The sequence below is a fragment of the Nannobrachium achirus genome (genome assembly GCF_963921795.1).
Source record: "Nannobrachium achirus genome assembly, chromosome: 3".
NCBI lineage: Eukaryota > Metazoa > Chordata > Actinopteri > Myctophiformes > Myctophidae > Nannobrachium > Nannobrachium achirus.
The window spans coordinates 61,461,090-61,471,812 of record NC_137812.1 but is presented as its reverse complement, the minus strand read 5'-3'; the positions used below and the strand labels follow the sequence as shown (position 1 = coordinate 61,471,812).

The 10,723-nt window shown below is 42.1% G+C and overlaps 1 protein-coding gene across 4 annotated transcripts in view; it reads right to left on the bottom strand.

The window, feature by feature from the left end:
* The window catches only part of LOC308282520 (dynamin-2-like), a 28,107-nt gene extending 22,355 nt beyond the window's left edge, over positions 1–5,752 (bottom strand). For all 4 annotated transcript variants that reach the window (XM_080722888.1, XM_080722889.1, XM_080722886.1 and 1 more), the window contains exons 1-3: positions 5,333–5,752; positions 1,059–1,132; positions 1–17 (exon numbers count right to left, since the gene is read on the bottom strand). The exon at positions 1–17 is cut by the window's left edge and continues 133 nt beyond it. In XM_080722888.1, coding sequence (XP_080579014.1) covers positions 1–17; positions 1,059–1,132; positions 5,333–5,493 — 252 coding nt within the window. In that variant the 5' untranslated portion in view covers positions 5,494–5,752. The remainder of the gene's footprint in view (positions 18–1,058; positions 1,133–5,332) is intronic.
* Between the last annotated feature and the right edge of the window lie 4,971 nt (positions 5,753–10,723).

Sequence of the window (10,723 nt, the reverse complement as noted above, 5' to 3'; positions counted from 1 at the left end):
CAGGAACTCAGCGTACTCTACAAGGAGAGACAGAAATAGGCATCAATCATAATTCGGTGGGACTTTTTGTCACTGATAGTGTGACAAAGTAGTGTATAAATTAGGCTTAGCCAGGGATGGAAGGAGACACATGAAAAGGGTTATAGACGGGATGAGAGGGGTGGGGCAGGGATGGTATCAATGGTATGTGGATGGTATGTGAAGTGGGAGACAGTGGTGAGCGCTGTGAGTTGCAGCAAAGCCTTAAGGGTGATTTGTTGGATTAGTACAAGTCAGACTTTACAGGCATCTTGAGCATGTTGCAGCTTGTTAATGATTTCACACCAGCAGTGGTATTTCACTTCCGGGTTCTTTTTGGTCAGTTGACCAATGTTTCCTGGCAAAGTTGAGGAAGGTTCAACTTCTCCACTACCACTGTGCAGCAGCCACGGTGAAACGTGCTGTGGTCTGAAATAGGTGTGGACTAGGTGACACACAAGGGTGACATCGGTCACAACCTCTCAACCTGTGAGGTTGACAACCTGTGCAAACTGAACATAGTAGATCTACAAGCCCACAGCGTGTCGAGGCAGCGGCGTGTTGTGGGCTTTTATCAGATGTTATGTTTGGGTGGGACTCCTGGGCCACAGTAGCCTTTGATTGGGCTACTAGGCCAGTGTGGGCCAATCAATCGTGTGATGTCTCTCTGCTCTGTCGGCCGGTGCTACTGAAGGATTCCTAAAACGGGGGCACAGGCCCACTTGTATAGTTGGGCCAGATGACCAGTAAATTTGGTGTAATACACTTTGACTGTTTATATAAGATTGCACATGAGCTTGTGTGCAAGAGAGACAAAGAGACAAAGAGAGAGAGCGGGAGAGAGGGAGACAGACACAGAAACAGAGAAAGAGAGAGAAAGACATAATTTAGATAGATAGAGGGAGAGATACTCTACGTACATAAGTTAAATAATAAGCACATGAATGTTCTTCCTTTTTCTCACTTTGAAAGCTTTTAAGTGTATGTGTGCATGGCCTCATCTTTGCAATTACAGTAAAGTGGTCTGTGTATGTACTTGCCTGCTTTATTGTTGACCAGTTGTAGAATAAGGGGGCGACGGGTGACAATACCACTTCCTCTCGGCAAGAAGTCTCTGTGAGGCACACAAACACACACACACACACACACACACACACACACACACACACACACACACACACACACACACACACACACACACACACACAGATATAAGTATTGACACCAGATATGATAGTTGTGGGACTGGGATATCTAATTTTGTGATTTTACTTCACTCAATTTGTAAAAACAGCAGCACATTTCAGACCGTAACTGTGATGTAATTTTATCAAACGGTAAAAGAGCTACAGTACCAATGGCCATGGAATTATTAACATTTCAATCTATTAGTTTTGTCCTGATGTAACTGACACTCAAATGACACTTTGCCTTTATTCTCAACTCGAGATGCATAAAGATTACATAACCAGTAAGATGCTTAATGGCAAAAAGCGACCTCGCCCTAAAGGGCGAAGTCGCGCCATGTCTTGGCCATCTGACCAAAGGGATTTGGTTCCCCTGGCATAACAGGGATCTCCATATATGGCAATAAATGGGATTTGGTTCCCCTGACATCACAGTGATTATTAGCATTCACAATATGGGCATAAAAGGGACTTGGTTCCCCTGGAATCACAGGGATCTCCATATCTCCAAATGTGGGCATAAAAGGGATTTGGTTCCCCTGGCATCACAGGGATCTCCATATATGGCAATAAATGGGATTTGGTTCCCATGACATCACAGTGATGTCAGAGCTGAGAGTCAATCAACAAAAAAGACAAGCATTACCCGTCGGGACATGGACAAGATGTGACAGTTCTGATAGTAAACTATTCCAACCAAATACACAGTATTAACAAGTCTTGACAAAGAAGACAAGAGGAGAAATGGAATAATGAAAATGCCCTTTCACTGAACCATGATTCATTTCCATGTGGTTGGCCATACATCTCCTCGGGCAATGAGAAAGTCTGGCCATTGATAAATGATGTCTGGATGCTTTACAGATCAACAAGGCTATGAGAAACAAACGGCGAAGTGTCTAGTGTGTAGTTTCAGTTGAACACGTGTGAGTGCGTGCAAACACACACACACACACACACACACACACGCACGCGCACACACACACACACACACACACACGCATGCATGCACGCACGCACGCACGCACGCGCGCGCACACACACACACACACACACACACACACACACACACACACGCACACGCACACGCACACGCACACGCACACGCACACTGCTGACAGGGCAGGCAGGATGTTGCACAACAGTGATGGCTGTACGTACGTTCCTCACCTCTTCCTCTGACTTACTGGAAAGCACAACAGGAATACTAACAACAATACACCTCACAAGAGAATAGAAGAGTTTTCATCTCATACACCGGGGTAAAAAAAAAACAAGAAACAATAAACAAACATGAAGAAACGAAGTCAGTAGCTCCTTCTGGAAGCCAGCGTGTCATATACACACTGCAGCTGGTGACATCACTCATGACAACCCATCAATGCTGCCACTGTCTCCACTAGGGAGACGCGGGGACAAAGGCAATGAGAAAAACATTCAGCCATCAACAACATTCCCTATATTGCTTAGGCCCTAGGCAATATAGGGAATGCTGTTGATGACTTTCCAAAGCCAATCATTTTCAAAACACTTTTTTTTAAAGTGTTTTGAAAATTATTGGCTTTGGAAAGTTTACAGTAAAATCCTCAGTGTTAATTTATCCATTTGTAACACGGAGAGTGTACAAATGTAACCCAATGGACCTGTAGGGGTACAAATTAACACAGAGGATGTTACTGTGTGAACTTGGTACTCACTCTTAAGCAATGGACCACCTGTAGACTACTTATCCACTTAATGTATGTAAGCTGCCCTATTACACTTTGTTGTACTTCAAATAGCAAAGGAAAAAGGATCTATAAGCTCAAAATGCATTGTGATGCAACATGATGTTAGCTTGTAGATTGGCTATTTTCATTATTTTTGGAAAGATTTAGAAATGTGTGGAATAATGTCCAAAATAGGGACACAAGGTTGAAAGTGGTTAAGTAGTTCTATGATACATTAAAAGCCAACAAGGCTAAATAGATTAGGCCCACAGCAGCACAGCGTCCAAAGGACAAGGTTGTTTTCTTGAAACCCACACCTGTGGGTTCTCTGTCTCTGTCTGACTGCATGGCCCTGGGTCACATGGCACAGATAAATAAAATATGACTGCAAGCTTGGTTTCACTTTTACAGTAAAAGCGGTATAGAGTCTAGACCGCTGGTGGACAGTCGATAAAGAGTTCAAGTGCTTAAAGGACAACTCCGCCCTAAATCACTTCTAGGCTAATTTTCCTACTTATATTGATCCAAAATGACTGTCCATGGGGTCTATTAGGCACACATACTCCAGTGGGCCAGTTTCCCCAGCAGCTCTCATAGCATAGAGTGGAACCTATAAGCCTATCATTTTTACACTGTTTGTTGCGTTTCTTTTTTCATGAATGTGTTACTATTTGTCAATACAAACACATCCATGCCTTGGTTGTCCCACACAAGCCACCACAATCTCATAAATAATGTTTTGGGGTGAGCGTTCGGCACAACTGCCAATCAAAGGGACCGTATTGGCCAATCACAGGGCATCTTTTCCGGGACTTGGTAAAACACATACAAGCATAACATCTATTTAGCAGAGTGTGATGGCTTTTGTGGGACAACGATGGCATGGATTTGTTTGTAATGACAACTAGTAACATTCATGAAAAATAAAAACATGAATGTTAACGCAATGAAACGCAACAAATAGCGTAATAGCGATAGGCTTATAGGCTCCACTCTATGCTATGAGAGCTGCTGGGTTCTGCTGGGGAAACTGGACAACAGGGGCATTTCTGCCTAATAGACCTCATGGACAGTCATTTTGGATCAATATAAGTAGGAAAATGAGCCTAGAAGTGATTTAGGGTGGAGTTGTCCTTTAACAACTGCCTATTCATCCCACTTGCTTTTAACGTGTTGGGTAAAGTCAAACTGTGGGATTCCATCACATTGATACTGCACTGGACTAGGCCTAAAAGTGAAACACATAATTCATGGGTGCAGACAATGACAGTATTGAACCACTCCAACAATCTTTGATATGACTCAGAAATGAAAGTAGGACATTGTCCTGACCTGGCAAGGCCTGTGAAAGGCGTATTTACAATTACAACCCAAGTCTTTCTCAAGGAGTGTAAATGTTTGACAGGTTGTAATGAGCAATACAAAATCAATGTGTGCACTTTATGCTTACTTTACTTTGAACCCTGTACTATGCTTGACTGTGGCCTACATCAAGTCATTATTCACACATCACACAAACAAGTCATACTGTTGTTTTGGGTTGAGATTGGCACATTTCCTAGTGCAATCTGTCCAGATCATGCATGTCACACATGTCTTCTTCTTTTTTAGTTTTTTACTCTCAAAAAGCACCTGCAATGTAGTGCATTTGAAACAACATTGCTGTGCACATCACGGGGCGATCACTGCTTGCCTCGTGTCAATTGTTTTATTTTTATTTTTGTTTATTTTTATTTCGTTGCTGAGTGAGGTCAGCAGACAAAGTGACATGAGTGAGACGAAAAAACCTGAATGAATGTGCCAATGTCAACCAGAAACATTGGTATTATTTGAATAAATTTGACTATATTATAGTCATATTTTGTTAGCTGTGATACTGAATTTGATTAAGTAAACACTGGCTGAATAAACAAATGAGAGCAACAGGTGGAAATGACTCCTTTTATGTAGGCTAAAAAAAACGCAAATTCGATGCCTGGCATTTCTAAAGGGTCAAAACCCCCTCCCCTGACTTTTCGACTTTCTCTCTCTCTCTCTCTCTCTCTCTCTCTCTCTCTCTCTCTCTCTCTCTCACACTCACACACACACACACACACACACACACACACACACACACACACACTGTGACTGTCGACCGCGTCAGCGTAAAAAGAAAGCGCGTAACATGTGTTCGTGAATACCACAGCTCAGTGAGCTCACGAACGGAAATAATTCGTTGGAAAAAACCGAACGATGAGAGAAGCCGCTACATGGACGGACTGTCCGCGTAAACGCAACCAGGCTGCTTAGCTGGCGACTTTTACGCAAGAGCAGTCGCAGTTTGCAACCAAGGAAGAAGTGTTCAAACACATGCATAGTAAAAAACTAAACATTATTGATCCCCCCCATTGATTCCCAGTGCATAATAAATTATACAACCTCCCAACGAAATTTTCCAAGACAGAGCTCTTCCCTGCGCTCTGGCCGCCGACAACCGCTATTTGCGGCAGGTCTAAATTGACGCTCTGCCCGATGGAGCTGAAGGCGTCCTGGAGCTTGTTGATGAGGGGAATGAGGTCTTCCATCCCCCGGTTCCCCATCGCGGCACCTCGGCCCAGCGGGCTCTCCTGTCTGTCCTCCTCGGTGGTCGGTTCAGTGCCCCGGTGAAGAAGAGACAGCTGGATCTGGATCTCTTCCTTTCCACCAAAACCAAAAGTTGGACCTGTTGCTCTTCGCGGCCGCCGTGTAAGTCTATTTGATTGGGTAAATTAGTATTCACAGTCAAGACCACAGTCACCCCTGCGTTAAATAACGTGTTACTTGGTAATACAGAATGCAAAAACTACATTAGACTAACTTCTGTCATCATCCGGTCAGGCGACATCCAGCCTCCGCCGGAGATTGTGTGGCTCCTCCTTTTGCTATTGCTCCTTTCATTGGTCCAGTACAATGCCTGTCATGTAGGCCTATGGAGTTACACATCATGTAGGTCTATTTCACCAGGCAGGATCATAGTTGTCAGACTTATTTTAAATGAATAATGCAATATAATAATAATGACGAATTTGGCTGATCCCCTCTCTCTTTTACATAGCCTGATTGATTGATTGATTGATTGATTGATTGATTGATTAACAGTTTGGATTGATTGATTAACAGTTTGGACTGATTGATTGACTGATTGATTGATTAACAGTTTGCAATTTGTACAGCCCAATGGAGCTTGTTTCTAATGTGGACCTGTATTTTTAATTAATTGAGAAAAACATTCACATATTTATACACTCAGACTTATAGGCCTAAATTAACACTGGTAAGTGTAACTACTATGTCATAGATTCTATGAGCTTTCCACAACCTGGGCAAAGTGTTAATTGACCAGGTCCAGGGAATTAAATAGCACAGACTTTTTAATAATTAGCTATAACATTTATTTGGGGAACATGCTTTTTTTACATGCTGAATGTAAAATAGTCAGATGTTGCAAGTTAACATGAACACAGAATGACAGATAAAAAGAGGACATCTGGCAAAGTAAACCAGTGGGGTCAAAAGAAAGGTAGCTTATTAAGTCTCAGGGTATCCTGGATGAGTGTTCTCTATGCTGTGTGACTGTGACTGATAGTGGAATATTCACAGGTTCCCTCTGATGAGATATTAACAGAACCCTCATTGGCAGGAGATGGAATGTTGAGGAAACTGATGGTGGCGTAGTTTGGTTCTGAAGGAGTTGTTGTAGGAAAGCTGACATAGGAATAAATGGAGGGGTGTGCAGTTCCCGAGTCTGACTGCTGGGGGCGCTCCTGTACCTCCTCATAGTCATGGTCTGTCTGGGTAGCCTGGAGAGGAGAGGGGAGATTAGAGATACAGTATGATATGATAGGATCTAGGTTATAACAAAGTTGTAACAAACTGTAAGCACACACACACACACACACACACACACACACACACACACACACACACACACACACACACACACACACACACACACACACACACACACACACACACACACACACACACACACACTTACACATACCCCTGTGTTGTTTCCAGCATTTAATGTCTGACCGATTGATACTTGAGCTCCTGTAATAGAACACAATATGACTATGATCATTATTCATATTGCATTTGTATGGCACATAAAACTGTTAACAAATTGATACTGCTTGAATGGCTTATAACTGTAAAGTATCTGCTGCCATGATAGAATTGAACATACAGTAAGAGGCATGAAAGTTGGATTGTGCAACAATACAGAGTGCTCAATAATGTGATGGTGGTGTAAAGGCCAACACAGTGACCACATTCAACCTCACAAGTAAAGCAAAAGTGTTTTCTTGAAAGTCATGTAGAAAGAGGAACTAATAACAAGAAGCACTGTGTCGGTAAAATACGGATCTCTTTCTGCATGCGTGGGTGCGTGTGTGTTTCTTTACACGCATGTAATGTTATTTTGAGCAATTAATGCTACTGTCTTGTGAATTGTGAACTTACTGGTAGCTTTTCTTCTCTTACCTTGTGCCTTGTTTACTTTATGTTTGTAAATTACGAGTGCAGTGAGAACGAGCAACACAGCCAGGCTTACAGACACAGCAGCCACATATATAGAGATGTCTGCAGCAAAGAAACAACAAAGGTGTTAATTTAACATGGACCATGTCCATGACACTCAGTCAGGGTTATAATTTGTTTTTAGTTATTTTATGTACAGTTCCTGTTTCTACCAAAAAAAGGAAGTGGTGCCCCCAGAGGTAAAAACCAAGGATGTCCTTTTCATTTTTTTTACCAAATGGGTTCCGAGATGAGAAAGTGTAATCACCACTTTGGGATTTAGATGCAAAGGATGGGGATGTAGATGTTGAGGATTCTACAGGAGTGGAGATGGAGGCTGTAGGTGAAGAAGGTGCTGCTGCTGATGAGGTTGTAGTGGATGCTGATTTTGGGTCTGGTGGTGAGGTTGGTTTTGGAACGTGTGCCGTTTTAGATGTCCTGGGGTTTCCCACTTGGGCAAAAACAAGTGTCACACAGATACGCACACAGATATATAAGATAGATATCTCTTCATAAGTTAATTTCATATCACTACTCCTCTTAACGCTCAGCTATGGCCATGTATCAGCAGTTCTTCAGTGTCACAGCTGTGCCAGTGCCTCCCACTCCTTTCTGTATCTCCTGCTTCCCTACCTGTCCTCATCAGTGTTATCTGTGTCACCTAGGACTCCCTGGAAGACGAGATGATGCATCTCAAGGGATTTGTCCTCTAATTACATTTCTAAAAACCTGTGTTGATTTCCCATTCAACGGGTTAGGGTTTGGGTTAGCTAGATAGTTTTAATAAGGACTGAGCACTCCTTCAGTGGTCTTATTAAATTACCGTAATCTGTATGATTTACTGTAATTACCAACATCTCTTCAAAAGCCTATATTTTAGTTATATTTTGGCAAATCTTTTCTATTTTGATACATGGTATCAAACTGGTGACCTTTTGGTTATGGGACACAGGTGCACTCCCCTGTGTTAATTTAACCAACTAAACCCTATATACTTATTCACCTAACACCTGTTAGCCTGGTGGTGTGTATATACAGTATATACATACTGTCCTCATAGTGATTTGGCCATATGAGTTTTGCTTGCTCTGCCATTGAGTAACCTGACGTTCCTGAATTTGGGTATTAACTTGAAAGCCTAAACATTTGAGTCTTCAAAGTTCTGATTGTTCCAGCCAGACATTTTAGTTTTTCGCTATAATTAGTGATCAGGGAATATTGTACATTTCTTTACCTGACATCAGTATTAATAGTGTTGTATCAAGTTAGTATACTTTAACTATTGTGTAAGTATACATGTGATATAACTTTGTCATGCTATATATGATATCATAAATGTATAAATATACAATTGTCTGGGGTTTAAAGAATGACATTTATTTATGTACTGTTTGTACTTACCCACAGAGAGGTGGAATTTGGTGTAGAATATTCTACTGGAGCTGCACCAGTAGATTCCGGAGTCATCTGAACTCAGGTTGCGGATGTGAACAGTGTAGTACTTCTGTCTGCCATTATCCCTCAGCGACAACCTCCTGCCTATGTTTTTAACTTGATTCAGTTGTGTTGTACTGATGATCTTTTCACAGGTGAAAGGGTTCTCCCCTTTACAGAGGAATTTCTCATATTCCATATGGTTGTCTGGATAGTCACACTGGAACTGGGCCCCCTCCCCAACATTCTTATTTAGTTCCTTAGGCTCAATGTTACTCCAGTCTGAAACAACACAATTACAAAATAACTAAGAGTTATCAAAATAACTCCCCCCCGGTATTGTGTCAAACAATCCACAATAATGGTTTAGCATAGTATATAGCATGAGTCAAATCTTATTGATACTTACTGGCAATAGTCAAGTGCACCTCGGTTAATTGTGCAATATAGTTCCCTTCTTGCATTTGTCTTTGCATAGCACACCAATATGTTCCTGCATCCTCCTGAGTCAGTTGGGAAATAGTCACTGTGTAGGTTCCTTTCTCATCCTCTGACAGAGTATACTTCGTGGTGTTTGTAAGATTTGTTGTGGTTGTGGATGATATCAAATGTTTACAGTGAAAGTTATCTGCTTTGCAGAAATATCCAATGCTTCCTTGTTCGCTACTTGGGTATTTGCACTCAATGGTGAGGGAACTTCCAAAGTAAGCAGTCTCCCTCATTGATGCCAGACAAAAACGACCTGCCAGGAGGTTTACAGGGAACACAAGTTGACTTTGTGAAATAACAGAAGAAACAAATATAATTTGAAACTACATACACATTTATTTCTAGATTTCCGTCATACCTGAAGATGTTCATGAGACATTTCGTTTTAATTTATTATTGCGTGCATGAGATTAGTACACAACGCTGATGACGGCTTAACTCCGAAACATGTACGTTGTAGTCGGAGGCCTTAGGGTTTTCTCGTGCTAATCAGTCTAAAAGCGCCAAATTTTGCCCAGATGTAGCCCAGCGCATGCTCTAATGATTTAGCTAGGGCGCCCGAGTCGGCGACCTTCGGGGTCGCCACAGCAGACAAATCAAGTTGGGCTCCCATCGACTTTCTATACAGGAGGAAAATACCCAGAAAAACATTTTTTTCTGGGTATTTAAGTAGGATGGGAGGGGTCTAACTAGGGGTATGTCACATGATGCTGAATCCATTGCAAGCATTTGTTTTACACAAAAAACATTCCTTGGGTTACAAATGGCCCCAGAAAACGCCCACAAAACTGTGAAAAGTGACAAACCCCTATAGTTAGACCCCTCACATCCTACTTAAATATTTTCCTCCTGTATAGAAAGTCGATGGGAGCCCAACTTGATTTGGCCGCTGTGGCGACCCCGAAGGTTGCCGACTCGGGCGACCTAGCTAAATCATTAGAGCATGCATGGGCTACATCTGGGCAAAATGTGGCGCTTTTAGACTGATTAGCACGAAATTACCATTCCCTAAGGCCCCCGACTATTGCTGGCTGCTCTGCAGCATACCATGCCAACTTAACTCATAAAAATAAAAGTGCCTTAAAGGACTGTTCCGTGAGTGCTGGTGTTCTCTTTTGAGACATTTATTGAAAGATTAGTACATGGGACTTATTGATTAGAGTGTAATGACTGAGACGTGCCCTACCTGTCTGTAAGTTGATATTCAGTTCAATGTAATTGTCAGGAACTCCACGAATGTTCACTGCACACCAGTGTGAAGTTTCCTGATCTTTTTCATTTAATTCCCTGATAATCACTGAGAAGTAATTCTCCTCGGGGTGGTCATATAGAGAGAATCTCTCTCTC